The sequence below is a fragment of the Camelus dromedarius genome, chromosome 24 (genome assembly GCF_036321535.1).
Source record: "Camelus dromedarius isolate mCamDro1 chromosome 24, mCamDro1.pat, whole genome shotgun sequence".
NCBI classification, from domain to species: Eukaryota; Metazoa; Chordata; class Mammalia; order Artiodactyla; family Camelidae; genus Camelus; species Camelus dromedarius.
In genome coordinates, this window is record NC_087459.1 from 19,090,942 (window position 1) to 19,112,650 (window position 21,709).

The 21,709-nt window shown below is 45.3% G+C and overlaps 2 protein-coding genes across 2 annotated transcripts in view; both read left to right on the plus strand.

Annotated features, from left to right (window-relative positions):
* LOC105094841 (thyroid receptor-interacting protein 11-like) lies at positions 1-5,775 on the plus strand. The gene has a single exon (XM_064478159.1). The coding sequence runs from the start codon at positions 1-3 to the stop codon at positions 5,737-5,739; it is 5,739 nt and encodes a 1,912-aa protein (XP_064334229.1). The 3' UTR covers positions 5,740-5,775.
* An 8,066-nt stretch (positions 5,776-13,841) lies between these two features.
* LCMT1 (leucine carboxyl methyltransferase 1) overlaps positions 13,842-21,709 on the plus strand; it is a 46,676-nt gene continuing 38,808 nt past the window's right edge. Inside the window, exon 1 of the mRNA XM_010986937.3 lies at positions 13,842-14,160. Coding sequence (XP_010985239.1) covers positions 14,051-14,160 — 110 coding nt within the window. The 5' untranslated portion in view covers positions 13,842-14,050. The remainder of the gene's footprint in view (positions 14,161-21,709) is intronic.

Below are 21,709 nucleotides of genomic sequence, written 5' to 3' on the forward strand. Positions count from 1 at the left end.
ATGTCCTCCTGGTTTAGTGGCCTTAGCTCCGGCCTAGGCCACTCCCTGGGGCAAGTGGGTGGTAGTGTAGCATCTTTCACTGGACACATCACTAATGTGTTGAGGAAAGGAAGTGAAAAGGTAGAAGTACCTGAATCTAAGACGAAGGAGGTTGAAGACTCTCAGTCAATTTTAAAATCAGAGAATGAGAGACTTAAAACTCTTTATAGTGATCTAGAGGAGAAGTATGAAGCCTCAGAGCTTCAAATAAGACAGCAGACTACTAGTTACAGACATCAATTACAACAGAAGGATGTAGATATCAAACTCCTTACAGCAAGACAGATAGCGCTAAAGGATCAACTGCTGAAGCTGCAGTCAGTCTCGCGGTCAGTAGACCCTGAAGCTGGCTCTGTACCCCCAGTCACTTTACCACCTCCACTGGGTTATGATACCAATGACCATGCTTTAGCTGTCCGGAATAATGATATGGACTTTGCTGACCTAATTTGGTCACAACAAGAAATAAATAGATTGTCAAATAAAGTCTTAAGACTTGAGGCTGATGTCAACCACTGGAGACACATTGCCGAAAAGTTCACAGTGCAGGGAGCAGAGAGCCTTGACCAAAATGAAATCTGCAAACTGCAAAATACCATAAAGGAACTTGAACAAAATCGATACAAGGAAATTGATAACCATCAACTTGAAATAGTGACAATGCAGAATGTTCATCAACAGAAACTGGCAGAAGTAAGTCGTAGCCATCGACAGAAATGTAGAGACTATGAAGAAAGGATTGGAGAACTGGAAAATCTGTTACTGCAGGGGGGCTCCGGAATTGGACCAACTCATGAATTTCAAATTCATGACATGCAGAAAGCTATTCAAATTCTACAAGCTGAAAAGGAAGAGTCCACCAAGAAAATCAAAGAACTTGAGGATAGAATGAAATACATCAATGGAAAATCATCTGTAGAGAGTGAAAGAGATGTTTTAAGGAGGGAACAAGACCGGATAAATGAAGAAAATAAGGAAAGAACTGAAGAGGATGAATTGCAACCTTACGTTATGAAGCAGAGTGACGCCGTGACAGCAAAGGAACGAGTGCTTCCACCAAGTACATCAATGGAGGAAGTGTTCAGAGAGCAGCAAGCACTGTCGGATGCTGAAAACGAACCAATGAGACTGAGCAGCTTAAGCCAGGATAACGATGTCATCGAACACAACCTGAAACTTCAGGAACGAGTCCAAGTTCTAGAAAAAGAAAATTCACAGCTAAGTCAAGAAAAGGAAGAACTTCAACGATCACTTGTCAAATTGAGCAACGATTATGAAGTAATTAAAAGTACAGCTACAAGAGATATGAATTCTGGTTCAAAAGTACATGATTTAAGATGTGACTTGGAAGGCAAGGAAGGACAACTCAATCAGAGTACTACTAAGAAGGAATTACTGACACCTGAATTAGGAGAGTTGGATGAGAAGAAACAAGAAACTGCAGAGCACGTGGTTTTGATGAACGATCAGCGATCAGAACAACAAAATGAAGGAGATGGTGTCATCCAAAAACTAAAGCAAGAGCTTGAGGAAGAAAAAAGGAGAGTCCGTCAACTTGAAGATGATCAGATGAACATTACTAAAGAGTTGGATATGCAAAAAGAAAGGTTAATTCAAAGTGAATTAGCTGCTAATGATTTGCTTTTAACCAAGCAGAAGCTTGAGGACAAAGTAGAAGATTTATTACATCAGCTAAACCAGTCACAAGACTGTAATGTCGACATCCAGAAAGAGAACTGTCAACTTAAGGAAGTTATTAAAGAAAACGAGAAGGAACTTTCAAGAATCAAGAATGAATTCGCTCAGTCTCTTAATCAAGACACTAATGTGAAGGTTGACTCACTTAAAGAACAGGAGGCCGAAGTTAGAAACTTAAGGCAAAATCTTTCCAAAATGCAAAAGCTCAATGTCAACTTAAGCAAAGTGGCTTTTGATCTCAAAATGGAAAATGAAAAGTTGGTTTTGGCACTTGAAGATGTAAGACGTCAGTGGGAAGAATCTATTGTTGGTAACACTCAGAAGTCTCTGGGGAAAAACACTCTAGTGGAGGCTTTAAAAATGGAAAAAGGACAGTCAGAAGCAGAATTGTGTCAGGCTGAAAAGAGGCTGTTGGAAGAAACGAGGAAGAACGAGCAAATGATTGAAGAATTGTCAAATACACATCACCCAGATAGCTCTGCCTTACACCTGGAGCAGGAGTGTTTAATTCGACTCAGTCAAGAGAAAGATTCTGAAATAGCAGAACTCAAGAATATTGAGAAGATAATTGCTGACCATAAAGAAACTCAGGCAATGTTGCCATCTCGTTTAGAAGAGCAGGAGCAATTGAAACAACTTATAGAAGAGAAAGAAATTTTTCTTGGAAAACCGCAAGGAAGTTCAGATCCTTGGGTGGAATTAGATAAATATACTCAAGGCTTAAGAAAAATGGAACTGTTACAGCAAACCATCGAAGAAGAAGACACAAGTCTTGCATCCGTGAAAGAAGAAAATAGTCATCTGAAAGAGGAATTGGAACGACTGAGAGAACACAGTCAAACCGAATCTACGATTAACCCTAACATGCCAGACACTATTATGGATCTACAATATGAGAGCTCTCCATCAAGTGTCATGAAAGGCAACCTTAAGAAGAAAATAAAACATGATCAAAAGATAACTGAAGATCAAAACCAGACTAAGATGCAAAAGCGTCAGTCTTTACAAGAGCAGAAACAGGAAATGGATGGTCTTCAAAGCCAACAGGAGCAAATGAATATTAAACATACTCAGCTCTTTACAGCCAGAGGGGAGGAGACTGAGAATTTACAAAATACAATTGAACAAATCAAAACCCAGTTACCCGAAAAATCCCAGCACATGCCAAAAGAACATTTGGGTGTTTTTCAAGTAACAAAAATTCAGAGTCTTAATATAGAAAATGGAACTGAAAAGCATGACTTTTCTAAAGCTGATGCCGAAAGATTAGTAGGACTAAAAGAACAAAAATTAGAGATTCAACTTCTAACTGAAAAGAATATCTGTTTAATTGAACAGATTGATCAGCTCTCCAAAAGTGAGGTTGGTAAACTAACCCAGCTTATCCAGCAAAAAGATTTGGAGATACAGTGTCTTCATACCAAAATATCTTCAGCTTCCTATACCCAAGACAATGGGTGTCTTCAGCAGCAACTGCAAACGTATGCATTGGAAAGAGAACAAATACTAGCTGTTTTAGATGAGAAGATTAAGGAAAATAGCCTTCTTAAAAGGGAAAACTTCAGAATGGTGGATATCATTATGGGCAAAGAGGCAGATCTTGAGAAGCTCCGAGATGCAAATATGAAACTACCCCCTAGAGCTGAAAGCAGTGATCAGGATATGTGTAGAGAAACTATTCGGAATTTATCCCACATCATTCGAGAAAGAGACATTGAAATGGATGCACTAAATCAGAAATGTCAGACATTATTGACAGTTCTGCAGAATTCCAGCAGTGGTAATGAGGTTAATGGTGTTAAGATTAATCAGTTTGAGGAGCTTCTACGGGAACGGGAACAATTAAAGCAACACGTTTCAATAATGGAAGAATGGAAACAGCACGTGGTGGCCACGGTACAAAATATGCAACGTGGGTCAACCCATCTTCAGAACGAGCTTCAACAACTTCAGGCACGGGTTTTCATGGACAGTGATAATAAATCTCAACTACAGATGAGCTATACTGACCTGATCAAAAATTATGAAGAGAACAAAACCCAACTCAAAAACTTGGAGATACAAGTTGCACAAATGCAGCTCAGCCTAGAGCAGCTTTGCAATGCCAAGGCTCTTCTACTAGGGAAACCTGAACTGACCTTACCGCAGCCCTCCACCGAATCGCCTCCTTCCGAGTCAGCTGCCTCTCTTCAGGCAGTTAAGTCTGATGGATCCAGTGAGTCTTCAAAGCTGCTCCAAGAAGAGATAGAAGAGTTAAGAAAATCAACAGAGGAAAAAGATGCAGCAATTAGAACCCTCCAGGAGGATAACCAGAGACTGTGTGAGTCCATTGCGGCCGCCTCAGAACTCAACAGAAAACAGCATGAAGAAAGGGATTCCAAACTTCAGCAGCTCCGGGAGAAACAGGATGACTTACAAAACTTACTCCAGGAAAGAGAGCTCTTGCTCAAAGCCAAAAGTGATGAATTACTTTCTGTAAGTGAAGACTTCACTAATGAAGTGAGTGAAAATGAAATTTTGAGGCAGGCGGTAATCAACCTGAAGGAGAGAGTCGCCAGTTTGGAAGTGGATATTTGTAAACTCAAAGAGGCCAATGAAAAAATAGTACAAACATGGAGGGAAAAGGAAACAGAAAATCAAGCACTACAACAGACAAACATGCGGCTTTCTATGATGCGGAGAGAGGAACAGTTGAAATTTGTGGCCATGAAGGAAAAACCTCTTGCCTTGGAGCATCTATTGAAAGAAAATGAACAAGGCAAGAATGGGGAATTAAATCAACTTTTGCATGCAGTGACATCAATGCAAGAAAAGACACTTATTTTTCAACAGGAGAGAGATGAAGTCATGTTGGCACTGAAACAGAAACAGATGGAAAACTGTGCCCTCCAGAGTGAGGTTCAACATTTACACAACAAAGAACTACATTTGAAGCAGGATCTAGAGCGAGCCCATCGCCTGGCTTTGGAATCCAAAGAGTCTCATAACCGCGAAGCTTTAGCTGCAGAAGACAGAGCAGCTCAACTCAGAATGAAAGCGAAGGCACTGGAGGAAAAGTTCCTTCTGTCTTCTAATGCAATGGAAGATGCACGCCAACGAGCCCGCTTGCGGATGGAGTCATTGAAGGAACAACTGAATGTTGTCACCAGGCAAAAAGATGACATTTCACAACAGCTCTGTGCGTCCCAAGAACAAGAAAAACAGTATGCACAAGCACTAGCTAATCTGAAGATGGAATTTGCTGAATGGATGGAAAAGGCAGACGATCTAGAAGGGAAACTGCAGAAGGCAAAAGCTGTCTTGAATCTGAAGGAAGAAGAAATTAAAGTTTTGACAAAACAAAATGAGGTCCAACGGGAAGTGCTAGATGATGTGCAAAGGAAACTGCTGGACTTAGTAAGTAAAGCAGAAGAAAAAGTCGACAAAAGCTTAGTGAGGAAGCTCTTGATGGAGTATTTTCAAACACCCAGACCTCAACGCCATGAAGTGTTAGAACTACTGGGAAACACTCTGGGCATAAAAAGGAAAGAAATGGAGCTGGTTTTTAAGGAAGAGCAAGGCAGTGGTACCAGATGGATGACTAGGTGGCTTGGGTCGAAGAGTGTCCCCAACACACCTCCGAGACCAAATCAACAATTTATGCCTAAGAATTCTTTTTCAGAACTTTTTGCTCAATTTCTAGAAACAGAATCTCACTCTACTGGTCCACCATCAAAAGCGTCTACTGAAGACACAAAGACTCCCAGTTCACCGGGAAGGAAACAACTGGCTAAAAATGCCCCACCAAGTCTTACAACGACCCTAGGAGCCGCACCCAAAACACCCAGTGTGAATCACTGCTCCACTGCTGTTTCACTTATTAACCCACCTGGACCTACAACTGATGGATCGGAGCATCTTCTTTTAAATGCTGTCACTGATGTTCTGCCCACATACACACCTTTGCTGCTGTCACCTGGCAAGAGCGCTGGAGTTGTGCCAAAAGACCTTTCAAAGCAGTAGATGCTTCTTCAGCCAGAGATGAGACAGTCCTAAAGAAACCGGGCACTACATTTGTGTACCTCACCACAACATGGCCTTAAAGAAAATGAGGCCATGTATTTGTTTTCAGTTTTACTTTGTTTAATAAAAATATTAATACTTAAAAAAAAGTGTGTTGTAAGGACTTAGAAGATATTCCCCAAACTTAAAACAGTGGTTACTCCTTGTGAGAATGGGCTTTGGTGGGATGGGTGGCTGTAGTCAAAGGATACTTCAAATATTGTTTGTAAAGCTTTAATTTTTTTTTGCAAAGACCAGGTGTCTATGTATACCTTGGGTAATTAAAACATTAACTTGTGTTAATGTTCAAAATTATGGTAGACACACGGGTACACTCCTTGGATAAGAAAAAAGGCAAACAGCACAAAAGTACAAGATGCCTAAAATTTTCAAAAATGGAAGTTCAATCCTCCTGGCTAAATCCCGGTCCTCTTTCCATTGCCTGGAAAACCATTCCATTGGTAGCCTGTACCCTCTCAGGCCTTTTAGAAATATATGTATATTTGTATATATGGAAGTATATTATTCTGACTTGCTTTTAAAAAAAGAAAATCACTACACTTTAGCAATCCTTCCAAAGGTGAATGAACTTCATCTTATTCTTTTTTAAAACAGCAGTTTGTAGTGGGGAGGTACCCTACTGTACCCTAACTTATTTAACTAGTTCCTATTGATCCGCATTTAATAAAACCATCAAAAACCCATAAAACCATCAAATGGCCATGGCCAACTCCCTTGCCCATCTCAAGAGCCACTCCAGAGCTTCATTGCTTTCTTGAATTACGATCGTGCCCTCGATACTGGAGGCCAGAAGTCAAGAACCCTCAATTTCCCACACCTGCTTCCTACGTTCAACCATCCGTTGTTCTCCATTCACCTCTGCTCTTTCCCTTTTGTTTCAGAGGACAAGGGGTCCAGCTTTGCAGCTGACGTCTCATGGCTCCTTTGTACCCTGGAAACTATCCATTCAGACTTCGTCAAAGACCTCATTCCACTAATTTTCCATTCTGCTTTATCTTTAGTTGTCTCTTTCCCTGAACATAAGAGCCTGCCAAAGCCTCTGCCAGCAAACCATCCCCCTTCCTGCTCCTTCAGGTACCAACTTCTCTCTCTACCTCTCACAGCTGAGCTTCTGAAAAAATTTCTTCACTCCTTGTCACCACCTCATTTCTCACTGATTTCTTTTTGAAAGCTCCACAAAATCTTGTCTCAATGCCCCCTAATTTCCTGATGCATTAGAAATTCATCTTTTTAGTTACTTAAGCTCTCTGTAGCATCAGATAAATGTTATCCCCATCTTTATTCTTTAACATTCTCTCCACCTTCTTTCTTTTGGGCTGCCACTCTCCTTAGGTTCCCTTCCTGACATTAGGCGCTTTTCTCCCTGCTTCCTTTGTAGCGTCTTTGGACCACTTCGTAAGTGGGCATGTTCTCTGAGGGGCCATCTTCAGCTAAATGGATCTTCTCCCTCTCACTGTAGGCACAGGGCAGTTCATCCACTCCCATGACTGGACGTTCACCTGGATGCCAGGGACTTCTGAATGCCTCTGTCTAACCTCACCCTTCTCCTAACTCCACCCTGATTTATCTGCTTGTCTGCTGGATGTCTGTGGGCTTCTCAAAAGCAACATGTCTGAAAGGGAGCTCAGCATCTGCCCTTAGAACCCTCCTCCTCCTCCTCTGTCCCTTTTATCTTCTAATAAAACCTCTGTGCATCTTGTCACCCAGGCAGGAGGCGTCAGAGCCATGGTTGATCTCTCTGACTCACCCACTCCATAGCCAATCAACTACCAGATAGACCTTACTTCCTTCCCTTCCTTTCTGCTCCCATGGCTCTGATGCAGCCTTTCCTGCCTCTTCCATGGGCTAGTACAGTGGACTCCTCCCTAATCTTGGTGGTTCCACTCTCGAGCTCCCTTGGGTCCATTTTGGGTGCTGCTGTGAGGGTGAACTTTCTAAGGTGAAGATCTGATGTTACTTTCCTGCTGTAAATTACTTCAGGTTCCCCATTGCCCGGAGTCCACACTTGAACAGAATAACCAAGGCCTTGCCTGTGTAGCCTTACTTCCTGCTCGTCCCCCACATGTGGACCACCTTCCAGCCACGTGAGACTTCTTGCAAACACGAATGGACTCTTACCCAAATAGCTTTGAGCCCAGGAGGCTAATCATAGCAGGGTAATGCCTTCCACAAAGTGCAGATCAGAAGAGTTTGATTGATCTCCTCTTCACTTGTTGGTGGGGAGGGAATTCCCACCCTAAAGCTGTGGGGAGGGGCTGAACACTGAACAGGTGAGTCTCATAGCAGGTTATTAGTCACATAGACTCATAGTCCAGGGGATGGAAGACTCGGCGACACCAGGCAGGGCCACAAGGAGGTTGCACTTGGGAACAGAGTGAACCAGCAGGGGCTCTCGGGGGCAGACTTAGGAGTAACAAGAGGGTGGAAGTGACTCTGTTTTCCACTGTAGGGTGTGACTGGCTTGTTTGAATAATTTCACAGGCTGGCAGGGAACTGGAGGCAGCTACCTGGGGATAAACTGTGCCTAGTCCTGGGGATAAGAAGGGTAGTTTGGCTCGGGGACCTGACCTATAGGAGCAGAAGGGGAAGGGAATTTGAAGTTAGACCATTTGAAGCCCTCCTGTTTTAACAGATGTCAAGGCAATACTTAAGCTTGAATCTTGATTTCAGGGTTAATACCACAATGGGTTCTTTGATACCTTCATATCAATTTAAACCTTGGTGATGACTGAGACTTTTAGGGAACAGGAGGAGTCCTTCCCTAGGAAGTGATGTTGCCATTTGACCAAGAGGGAGAGGTGATCATCCACAACATAAAGCTTATGGACTCTTTCCTATTGATGTTCACTCAGTTGACCCCAAGGGGTCTGGGGGAGGGGGTGACGTCCTCCAGCACCACAGCATCTGGCAATGAACTGAGGGTGGGAGGCCAACCCCACCAACAGGTGGGATGGGCCAGAGGGCTCCTGTTTGGTTTCACCCTGTAGCAGGGAGGCCTTTAGGACCACACTGACCTTGTGGGATGTCGCTTCCATGGCTCAAGGACTAACAGGGCGCTGAGTATGGACGATCAGGGGCTGTGAGAGACTCTATTTCCAGAGAAGCCCAGTGCATGGCCAGCAATTCCTGCTCTAATAGTATGTGATTCAGGCCCAAGGAGGGCAGTTTCTTGCATCAGAAGCCCCCGGACAACTTACGGACATCATAAGTGGTCCAGAGACGCCAGGAAGCACAGGAGGATGTTGCTAAATCCTCTTCACTGAGAGGAGTGCCAGTTGATTTTAATTTAAACAGACTCTAGAGTCCTTTGTTGGTGGGGCTCCCACTCAAGGTGGGCTAATTTCAAAGTGACGGCATAAATGGGCTTAAACACAATCTGTAAACAAGGAGCACGTTGCCTGCAGAGCCCCAAAAGGACTCAAAGATGTCGGATATGATTGTATGTCCTTTACAAATGTTTCAAATAAATGACCTCAAAGGAGGATGTCATCAAGGTGATGTCATACCTGGCGTCCTGGAGAAGGGTGGATGCAGCGACGATCCTGTCTGCAAAGATCGTCTATGACAGCAGAGGTGCTAGGTGCCCTGTGGGTAACTAGGTAGAAGAGTATTGTGCCCCTTTGGAGAGAAGGCCAACTGGCCGAGAGGAGGTTGAAGTAGACGTTGCTGGCAAGGTGACTTTGTCCATGGCCTGGGTCAGGCCCCCAAGCCCCTGATGAGCAGATCAGTCCTCTGGTGTGCTGGTAAGCACCTACAGGAAGCAAAGCTCACATGTATTGATTAGGGGTTTTGCACTGAGAGAGCAGTTGAATATCAAGGCCCCTTCCCCCAGCTTTTTGTTTCATCAGTTCCTTGGCCATGGACTCCCATGGATGTGCACCTCAGTACCCTTAGGGATCAGGAGAGCTCATGACAGCAGCAAGGGAAGCAGCAGCACAGGACACACAGCACAAGGGGTCATCCCCAGGACAGTGCTGGGCCAGGCGCACTTTCCCAAACACAGTCTCTGTGGCTGCCCCAGTGGCGGCCATCAGGCCAGACACAGTGACCAAAGTGCTAGTCCCACACCCAGCAAGTGGAAGTCAAGCACCCACCAGTTAGGGCGTTGTGTTGTCCCTGGTCTCAGGTAGGAGCCTCGGAGACCACCTGCCAGACACAAGCCACAGCTGATGGTACCTTAACTCTGGGATATAGTCAGGCGGTAACCGCTGCCTTACGAACCAGTTAACTAGCAAAGGAGTGGGTAGTTAAAGCTGGCCCGGTATCTTCAGGTGAGGTTAGATCATCCTGTTCATGATGCCAGTTTTTCACTCACTTCTTCTTTAATCCACTGGTGAGTAGAGATTCCTACCCTAGACTAACAGGGCTGAGTGAACACACAACACTCGACACCACACAGATGGGATGAACAGCAGTTTACTAGTCTCACAGACCGGGGGAGGACACCACACAGCACGCTGGGCCACACGGAGGGTGGCACTTCAGAACAGAGTGAACAGGCAAGGGCTTAGGAGGCAGATTTTGTAGCGACAAGAGGGTGGGGGTGAGCCCTGGTTCTGGCAAGAGGGTGTGATGGGCTTGTCTGAATAATTCCATGGGCTGATAGGGAACTGAAGCCTGCTGCTCGTGAATAAGCAGGGACTGTGTCTGGTCCCTGTGAGAAGGATCATTTTACTCAGGGACCTTGTGTATGGGAGAAGAGGGAGTGGGGAACTGTACTTAGGCCATTTGAGGTCCTCTCAGTTTTTCCAGATGCCAAGACAGCTCTCAGTATTGAATCTTAACTTCAAGCCTCATACCACAAGAAACTATTAAAAAGTAATCCTTCTAGAACTAATCATTGAGTTCAATAAAGTCACAGGACACAAAATAAACACAAAAATCAAGTGTATTTCTAGATATTAGCAGTGACCATGTGGACACCAAAATTTAAACTATGTGTATAATTGCAAATAAAAATAAAACACGTGTGTAAATCTAACAAAACATGCCCAGGACTAGTATACTGACAACTATACAACACTGATAAAAGAAATCAATGATCTAAATAAGTGGAGAAAAAGACCATGGTCATGAATTGGAAGACTGAGTATAGTAAAGACGTCAAATTTCCCCAAATCAATAGATTTAATGCAATTAAATAGATTGATTTAATGCAGTTCCTATCAAAACCCAGTAAGAGTTTTTTTTTTTGTAGGTACAGACAAGATTGTTCTAAAACTTGTATGGAAAAAAGCTAAAGGAACGAGAATAGCTAAAACAGTTTTGAAGGAAGTACCAAGTGGGAGCAACCCATCTACCAGCTTCAAAACTTATCATACAGCTGCAGCCACAAAGACTGTATAGTCTTGGCCGAGGGCTAAACGCATAGATCAATGAACAGAGAGACCCAGAAACAGTCCCACACAAATATGATCAGTTGATTTTTGCCAAAGGTGCAGAAGCAATTCAAAGGAGGAAAGACAGCCTTTTCAACAGGTTATAGCAATGGAAAGCTTGTGAGGAAACTGCACGCCAAAAACTTGGAAAACAGGACCAGCAAAGAAGGAAGATAATGATTTGACTGGGGTACTACCAGGTGGTGATGGGAGGGGAGGGATAATGTGCACTCAGAGCAGGATGAAAGCTTCAAGTGCTGGGTAACGGTTTATTGCATCTTTCTGAATTCAGCTGCTTCTGATTGATCAGCTCCACAGGCTCCGATGATTTTCCCATCAGCCCCACACTACAGACTCAGGTCACCCCCCTAACTGAGCATCCAGTGCTCCAGACTCCTTTAGCCTTCTCATTAGCATCATTCTCAGGCTATCTGAGGTAGCAAGGTGCATCTCAGGGACTCCAAAGGTACATCCTCTCAGGTTTAAGTCTGCCAGAAAAGAGAGCTCTTCCAGACTTAGCAACTCCCATTCAACTCCTGATTTGACCCATCTGGTCACCAACCCACTGCCCCTCTCTCCCCCCTCCCCTCCCGCACCCCTGCTACACTACTGAAATGTAACTAGAGTGGTTTTGGGTGTGATTGGCCAGGCCTTGGTAAGGTTCCACATCGCAATGTGTGGCATGGAACCTCACCTGATCCGCATGGACTAAAAGGAGAGTTTAGTTCTCCATAATAAACTCTGGCTGTTGTTATAGAAGAAATAATGCCTAGTCAAAGCAGCAAATGTCCACTCTGGCCACTCACAGAGAAATTTCATGGTTAATGCTCAGCTTTTTGCTTCCAGTACTAGTTAATGTTCACAGGGATTTTAAACTCTAGTTTCTCGTCTCTTGACTTTATCAGAGGATGCAGATTTAGTTGGCAGTGACCTTTGTCTGATTGGGACCCCAAAGTAGTCTCATATTTCGAGACATCATGTGGCTTGAGATGGGTAAGCTTTCCATTTCCTGATTCCACTCCTGTATCATAAAGTTCCAGCCCCTTGCTTAATGGAGCTTAAAAGGAATGAGCTGGCCTTGCCTGATGGAAGCTTTTGGGGTGAAAAACTGACCAAAGTTCTCTGAATCATCAGCTTCTCTGAATCAAAGGCTCAGTAAAAATTAGAGGTAGTCTTTGCTCATGAAATAACAAGTGTATCAACACATCTGCCTCCACCTTTTGCCAGTCACCCTCAGCTGCACCATCCAGACCTATGGGATTGACACTTTATACTGCTCGCTGTTGACACATTACCCATTAACACTCATGGAACGTGTACACTGCCAAGCTGGTTTGCATTACCCTCTTGGCAGAGGACCATTCAGAGAAAGCGGTGCATTTCACCTCATCACCTCTCCCCCTGGCAAAACTCCCTAACTTCAACCTTCCCCACTTTCATTTCTACTTTGGGTATCAATGAGCTCTTGTTCCTTCACTGGATACTAAGCAAGCATTTGATACCTGATCTTGCCCCAAGATATGTGCACTGGATTTTGTTGCTGTTTGTTTATCTTGCTTGTGTTTGTGTATGATCCAAAGTTCTTAAAGTTTGAGTATATCCATTCCTTGATCCTGACTGATAATGAAATGGAATATGCAAACACACTTTAAATAATCTATTTAGAAAATGTCTTACAGTAAGTCTAGTACAAAATATATGTAATGAACATCTTGAATTGACATAATAATGAAACAAACACATGTGAACCTACCCCAGCTTGAGAGCTATTGAGGAGTTCATGCACTCCTTCCCCATTCCCTTGCCCTCTAGTCTTCTACCCTCCCCACTCCCTAAAGGTCACAAATGTCCTGATTCCTATTTTTCCCCTCATTCCATTACTTTCCTGTATATTCGTTTACCATATATGTGTGCTTTCCTAAATAATAATAGTTTTGCTTGGGTTGAACTTTGCAAAAATGTTGTATTTCTTCTTTCACTGAACACTATGTGTTTGAAATTCAGCCATTGATATTTGTAACTGGTTACTCTAGTTCATTAATTTTCACTGCTACATAGTTCTCCATTGTATTAGTTTTCCACACATACCTTCCCTCACAGCGTTTCAAAGGCGATCCTTGTGTGCCAAGGTGTTCACCCAGTTCCTGCCACAGAGTTGGCACTCAATAAATATTTGTTCAACAGCTGAATGAGGAGGGAGGGTATAGCTCAAGTAGTAGAGCAGCATGCTTAGCATGCACGAAGTCCTGGGTTCAATCCCCAGTACCTCCTCTAAAAATAAATACGTAAACCTAATTACCTCCCCCCAAAACAAACAGAAAACAACAAACAAAATGCTGTTTTAAAAAATAGTTGAATGAGACTGAGTTCTAACTGAAACACTGATACTTGTTTCCTCCGGCTTCTCTGCCCTTCGCTCCAATTCTGAGACTCCTGCCAGCTCTTCTGCCCTGAGTTAATTACAGTTATAAAATTTCTTGACCAGCCGTTTAGAAACAGGCGGGCCTCCCAAAACACCTAAGACTACAATTCCCGGAAAGCATTGCAGTGCTCTCTTGCGTCAATTTCAATTGACCTTCCCTCTCTGAGGCCTTCCGGGTTGTGTGGGCGGGGCCGAAAGAATTATCCAATGGGCACCTCCGCGGGCTGAGGGGGCGGGGAAACTGTCCAACGAGCGTCTCGACAGGGGCGCCAATACGCGCGGAGGTTGCTGGGGCAGCCGCCGTGGACGGCGTCACTGAGCCGCGCCAGCTGAGCCGGGTGGAGCCCAGCCCCTCTCTTCTACCTTCTCCGGGGCTCGCTCCTTGTCACGGCGTCTGTCGACCCCGCTTCCATGTACCCGGTGGGCGCAGCACCCCGAAGCCTCCACGCCCATGGCCACTAGCCTGAGGAGGCCGTCTTTCACCTCCTGTTCTTCCCCCTCTAACGACACGGACGACGAGGGTGTGCGCGGTACTTGTGAAGATGCTTCTATATGCAAGAGGTGCCTGCCCGGCGCGGGGTTAGGGGCCGCCGTCCCCGGGGGGCTGGGGCCTAGGTGGGAGGCGGGCCTGTGTTTAAGGAATACGCTTTTACGCCAAAAGGCACCCGTCAACTCGTGCGACACCTGTGAAGTGTATAGAGCAGGGGTTCATTTACTTAACTCACAATTATTTAAACTTCTTGTGTGCCAGGCACGGTACGAGCCTGGAAATAGCGTGACTGGGATACGGGATACCGTGACTGGAATCAGGCAGACGTGAACTTCGCCTCCTTGGAGCCTGTCTTGCTGGAAACAGACATGAAGCAAGTAGTAACTGCAGTCTTGATGGGTTATGAGGAGAAGCGCAGGTTCTCCTTTTATAGGTTACATTCCACTGGGACTAGTCATGATCTCCACTGTGCGCCTGAAACTCAAGTTAAGGGGGAAGTGACCTGTCCAGGACCTCATAGTACTTGCGTGCAGAATCAGTACTTTGCAGAGCTCTTGCCTCTGTGCTCCAGGAGTCTACACTTTTAGGGGGTGTGAGCACAGGTTCCTGAAAGTCTAAAAAAGAAAGTATGAGGCTTGAGTGTTCTCCACTCATTCATTCAGCAAAAATGATCGAGATCTTACTTTGTGGCAGTCCCTTCCTTTTGGCTGGTTGGTGGGTACTCAGTAACTGGGAACACGTGATGAACAAGATTAACATGGTAAACTCACTGCCTAGGGGGAAAAGGCAGACAGGGAGGAAATAATTACCCATGAAATAACATAATTACGATTTTGTGTTGAGTGCTAAGAAATAGGGGCATCATTAGAGTTTGTAATTTAGGCAATAATGTTTGAGCTGAGAACAGAAGGCTTAAAAAAAAAAGTAAATAGGGATGTTGGAGTGTTCAGGCAGAGCAGGGAAGGAGTGTGGTCTGTTAGAGGAACTGAATGAATGCCCTGGAAGCTGGGGCCACGTAGGGACTGTAGGGTAGGGAAGACAAAAGTTTTGGGTTAAGCCTTGTACTTTTTATCGGTTCTTGGAAACAAAGCATAGTGTGTTTCAGAACATGAACTCTGGAGCCAGACTATCAAGCTGGTCCCAGCTCTGCTGTTTGCTAGCTCTGTAAACTTGGGCAAGTTACTAAACCACTCTGCATCTCTGTTTCCTGATCTGTAAAATGGGGATGATAATAACGCCCACTTCATGGGCGCTTGTAAAGATGAAAATATAACCAATATTAGGAGAGCACTTGGAGCAGTGTCTGGCATATAGTAGGTGTTAGTGGTGGTTGATTAAATAAACAGATAAATACATACTTAAGTATTAAAGGCTTGGAGGCAATCCCTGGTGAAATTTGTGAACTTAAATGAATTGGACCTGACGTTACTTCTTCTGTTTTCCATTGCTATTAACCACATCTGTAGCACTGCTGAATCAGAAACAGTTTTTCTCATTTGCTAAGAGAATTGGAAGTGTGGTCAGAATTACCTGGGGAAATAAAACACTTTGCAGTAGCATGTTAGGGTTAGGGTTATTTAATATTTTTTGGTAGTATGGGCTTAATATTTGTTGGGAACATTTTTGGCCAACTTGCTTACTTTAAAAAAGAAAATTAGCTGTGAAATAGTTGAGACACAAAAATACAGAGAAATAGTATAACTAGAGCGTGCCTTTCCTTGACTCTCTCGGCTATTTTTTGTCATGTCAGCTCTTCTTTGCCTCAGTTTCCAATGCCCTCTGTGTCTACAGACATCTAAACGTTGGGTTGGATTTGGAACTGCAGAGAATCTAAGGCAGTAGCTTCCAGACCGAATGGCCCATCAGCATAGCCTGGGGGCTTTTAAAAGGTACTCAGGGCCTCCTGTAGACCCACTGAATCAGAATCTTCTGGGATAAGTCCCGGGTGGTGAAAACCACACGTGTTTGCCACCTGGATGCATTTCGTCGAAGCTTTTCATGCACCGGGTTTTCTCTCAGCTGAAAAAAACATGCAAAGAGATTGTGAGAATCCATAAGTTAATGTCTGAAGACACTTTGCAGGACTCAGTGACTTTCAGGTTCTGTGATACTGTGATCTCTGTCTTCACCGTAACATGTTCAGCCCTTCAGTCTTGTCAAAAAAAAAAAAAAAGTCATGTTGTGCGATAGGGCTTCTTTGCATGAGTTGTGGACATACTACTCTTTCTGCCTCAGTTTCCTCATCTTTCAAATGGGGGTAATAATGGTAACTGACCCTTTGGATGTAAGGATTAAAGGAGATGGTCGATACAAAGGTTAACACAGGATCTGGCACCAGGTGAAGCCTTCAATAAATTATTGCTGGTTTTGATTTCCCTCCAGCCTGAGTATTATTTATTTTGAAGTTACTGAATATGTAGTAGGCATGGGTCAGGCTAGCTCCTGCCACACTGAATTACAGCTGTAACATCCCTAAAATAGTGTTTAAAAAGCCATTTTTGCTTCCCAGGGCTCCTGCAGTTCTGTTATTTCTGTTTTAATTTGCTCCCTCCTTTAGGATAGAGCCCTTCCACAGGTAAGAACATAATCTTTCTCCACGGGTTGCTGTGAGGATTAAATGTGGAATGCTTGTATCAGGGCTTGGCACATAGTAAGTGTTCAAAATTGATAGTTGCTGACACCATTGCCACTCCCATTGTCACCAAATCATCATCATTGTCATCATCCTGGCTGTCACTCCTACAGTGATAACTCTTTAAAAAATTTTTTTTTAATTTTCTGTTTTTTTTTATTGAAGTATAGTGAGTGTACAGTGTTGTGTCAATTTCTGGGGGTACAGCATAATGTCTCAGTCATACACATACATAATATATTCCTTTTTATATTCTTTTTCATTATAGGTTACTGCAAGATATTGAATAGAGTTCCCTGTGCTGTACAGTAGAAACTTGTTTATCTCTTTTATATATAGTAGTTAGTATCTGCAAATCCTGAACTCCCAGTTTATCCCTTTCCACCCCCTTTCCCCTCCTGGTGACCATAAGTTTGTTTCCTATGTCTGTGAGTCTGTGTCTGTTTTGTGAATAAGTTCCTTTGTGTCTTTCTTTTTATCCCAGTTGTAAGTGAATACAGCGATAACTCTTGACTTAGAACTCTTCTGGTGGATGTACTAGGTTTATGCCTGGTAGTTCCATTTGACTTAACAGTTATCTATACAGTGCTTATGATAGCTAACTCTCCCCCGTCCCCATTCCCCTTCTTATTTTCCCCACCATTTGGTGCCCCACATCAGTTACCCACTCTTGTTTATCCTTGCCCCCCCAGCCCCTCCAGCCACCCCCAGTGTGTCCTCTGAAGCCACCCCTCCACAGTCACCAGCTGCCTCCGTTTGCTCAGCCTCCCCTCAGCCATTCCCTCCCTCTCTTTGCCTTGAGCTCAGGGAGATCCTTCACTTAAAGCCCTCTCAAGTCACAGCTCGGTTTTCTCATACCCTGGATGTCTCAGGATCGGGAGGTTCAAAATTTGTGTCCCCACTGCTCTTTGTTCCCTCAGCCCACTTCTTTGAGACCCATGCCCCCTGCACCCTGCACCCTCTCCTCCTCCACGTGATTGTTTTCTGCCTGCTGCTGGTTATTCACCTACCTCGTTGAATACCTTGGCACCTGGCCCACAGGCCTTCCTCCCTGCCTCAGTTTTTGCCATCATCCTTGGCGTGTGTGTGGAGGACCCAGCTACACACAGGGCGCTCTTTCCTTTAACACCTTGTCTGCGGTGATTACCTCTTCTCATCCACCTCTGTCACCATTCCCGCCACGATACCCTGCATTTCCATCCAGGTGCTGTACCACCTCACAGCCCCACCCTCCAACCCCAGTCTCTTCTTTCCAGCCGACTTGGTCAGTTATTTCTCATCCGCCGTCAGCATCTTTCTCCTCGGGACCTCCATGGTTTTCTCTAGCCTGGAGAGACTTCCTTGAGGCTGTTCCCTCTCAACTGAGCTTAGAGTTCATAGTCCATCCTTCTGTAATTCTCTTGGCAATGCCTTTATCGCCCTTGCCCTTCATCCTAGTAAACCCCAAACCCTGGTGGGACCAGATTATCCACTTTCACCTTGAATACCGGTGGGGGAAATCATACAGCCTGGCACAGCTGGATGCTGCTGTGCGTTCACGTCAACCAGCTTCACCTGCATCCTTTCTAGTATGAGTGTCTGGTCAACAACTCACTTTCTCACTCTCCGCAATACTTAAATCAGACATTTTCCACTTTCCGAAAGCTTCTGATTTACTCCACCCTCTTTCATCTTCAAGAAAACAGGATGATATTATGGGTATTGCTTAACATAGAAAATAGATGCCTTCCGATTGGCATACCTTTAACTTCCCTCCAAGAAACTCAACCATCCTTTCCTACTGCTTCAGTTGTCAACGTCCGCCAGCAAAGACCATTAGAAACACACAGTTAAATGAGTTTAAATACTCATTTTAATGAGGGAGAACTCCCATCATGGGGAGCTTCCAGGCCTCCTCAGTAAGGAATGTTAGAACTTACAGGGTTTGGGCTTTGGTTGGATAATTTTGGGGAGAGTTCCAGGAAGCAGGGATTTGCTCTGGATTGGATGCTGACAGGAGGTGGGGACAGTTCTGGGATTGGCTAGCTCAGTCTTTTCTAGAAGGAGGTATGACTAGACTGACATGCTGTAATTCACAAAGAAGCCATAGGCAGTCACGTGGGAGAGAGGAACGTTTGCTGCTCTGCAGGCCGGGTGGCCTTGTTTTTGGCTGTTTAGACAAAATTATGAAGCAGTCCTGTTTTGTCTTCACTTCATCACTGTGCAACCTTTGTGCTAGCTGTTTGGCGAGATTGTTTATGTCCAACAGGAGGACTTCATGGCCTCTGAACACCAGGCAGCATCTAACAACGCTGGATCCCGGCTCACGGCACCAGGCCAGCTCCTAGGGGATAGCGCTGCTTTCCATTTTTTCACAGGGGAGGAGGTGAGTCTTAAACAGACAAACGGGTTTGCCAGGCAGATGACAATAGCAGGAGCTGAAGAGCATAGAGAGTGAAGTAGCATGATGTCTTAGTGAACTTGACATTGGGTGGTGGGGGGAGGGGTGAAAGCAAGAGAGAATTCAAGAAAGACTGTAAAAGGATAAAATGGGGAAGGTCGTGAAGGCTTTTCAGTGGGGAGAATGACATGATCTGGATTTGTGTTTTCAAAAATCCCCAGCAGCCATGCGGGAGATGGGCTGGCGACAAAGAGGAAGTCTGTTCCCTTTTCCTTCCCGTCAGCCACAGCCCCTGCTCAGTCTCCTTGCTCCCAAATCTTGCAACACGTCTTTATTGTTCTGTCTGCTTCTAGTCTAGCCTCCTCCCCTGGCCAAGTGTTTCTGCTGTGGCCAGGGTGATGTTTCAGAATCACAAATCTTCTCCTGTCACTTTGTTACTTGGAACCTTTAGATTCTCCATCAGCCACAAGGTCAAAATCCACACTCCGTTGCATGACACACCTCACCTTTCCTGATATGATCATACTGCCCTGGGCCTGACCGCTGCCACCTGGAAATCGCCATTCAGATCTCTCAGAATGATCTCAAATTATTTCTAAAGCCGAGCTCAAGATCACCTTCCTGTCTTTTCCTCCTTGCCACCCCCACCCTCCCAGGGAATGGTGCCATTGTCCACTCAGACCACGGCAGGCATCATGGTGGAACCGCCCTTTCGCTTACCTCCAAAGCCATCAATCACCCAGGCCTTTGATTTTTGTCTGTGAAATGTTTCTGGAATCTACCTCCTTTTCTCCACCTCACTGTTGCCATCTCAGTCCACAGTGAGGTCATGGGCTGTGCCACTCGTCTGCTCCCTCTGCTCCCTAGTTGCTCCTACCCCCAGAGGTTTGCAAAAGGCACATCGGACTGGGTCACTCCCTAGTGTAACGGCTTCTTGTTATTGTTAGAAAAAGAGCAAAGTTCCTCATGTGGTCTGCCCAGCCCTGCCCGTTCTGTATGGCTTCTCCAGCCTCACTTCACGCTCCTCTTCCCTTCTCCCCACCATCCTCTCAGTTACCCAAGTGTGCCCTGGCCCTGCCTTCCTTGGGGCCTTTCAGCAGGCCGTTCCCTCCCGCAGTGCTTCCTCCCACCCTCCTGTGTCTGATCAGTTCCACATCATCCCTCGGAGTGATACATTCATTTGACATTCTTTATTGAGACCCTACTCAACTTATGGAGGTCTGGTTCTAGTGCAGGTGCAGAAGGGAATGGAACAGGCAAGAGTGGAGCTCTTATGGGGCATTTATTCCAGTGGGAGAAGCGGCCAGGAAACACACAAGCCAAACACCTGGCACGTGAGCTGGGGGAGATGCAGCAGGAGTGCTGGGGGGAGTTGTAATGTGAGCTGGGGTGGCCAGGGAAGCCCCCCCCTGCTGAAGGTCAATGCTGGGGAAAGGAATGAGCCCATGGAGGGATATCTGGGGAAACAGTGTCCCGGGCAGAGGGGAAAGAGAGAACCAAGGCCCCGAGGCTGGAGTTGGTGTGTCCCAGGAGCAGCAAGGCCTGAGCGAATGAAAGGGAAGAGAGTAGCAGGTGTTTCTGGCTCTTGGAAGGACCCAGCTGACACTCTAAGTGAGGTGGGAGCCGAGCTGCTGGAGGGCCTTGGACAGAAGATGGCTGTGACCTGACAGGTTTCAGCAGGATGCCTTGAGTTTCTCTGTGGAGGCCAGACTGTTCAGAGGGCAAGCCCAGAGGCAGGGAGACCTGCTGTCACAATATCCCAAGTCAGAGATGCTGGCGGCTTGGAGCAGGATGGTCGCGGTGGAGGTGCTGAGAACCCGCCCGATCCTGGATCCACTGTGAAGGCAGAGCTGATAGAACGGACTGACAGATTGGGGGGTGGGCTGAGACTGAGGGGTCGAAAGTGACCCCAAGGTGTTTGGCTTTATCTCAGGGAAGCCATCTGGCACCTGCAGACAAGATACAGCCCCTTGTTACATGTTCTCGTAACACTCTGCGCACGCCCAGTGGAATTCAGACATGTTTAATGTTTGTCTCCCCCACCAGAGTTAGCCCAGTACCCAGCGGGACATGTGTACCTTAGTGCCATTCACACAAAAGACACACAGTAAGTATTTGTCAGATGGCTAAAGTCAACTGAAGGCAAAAGTTCAAGATTGTTTCCCGAGGAGCTCTTAAAATTCCGGCTTTCTGTTTTACTGGGTTTTGGTGGTCCAAATGTTTTAGAAACCAGACCAGGGGCTGTAAGGCTGAAACTCCATCGTGTCAGTTATAGACGTTACTCTGATTTCTCAGCTGAACTGAAAGATATCCCCACCTACCCTGCCTTGCCATGCAAGCAGCTCACAGGATCACCTCTGGGGAAAGCCAGCGTTTTTCTAAGGGCACCGGCCTCTCAGCACACTGATTGCATCTTCACAGCTCTGCCCCAGAGAGCAGGGCCAATAGTTTGATCTGAAATATTTTGAAGGCAGGTGTCATGCTGTTTTCCATCCCTGGGGAAGACGTGTCACCTTCAAACCAGAACATTCTGTCGAGGATACATTAGCTGCCAAACTTGCCCATCAGGAAGGTCAAGTAAATCACTGATTTTTTTTTTCACCCTCCC

What these genes read in the sequence shown, in the direction of transcription:
- LOC105094841 (XM_064478159.1), top strand. Translation starts at nt 1, where the DNA reads ATGTCCTCCTGGTTTAGTGGCCTTAGCTCCGGCCTAGGCCACTCCCTG.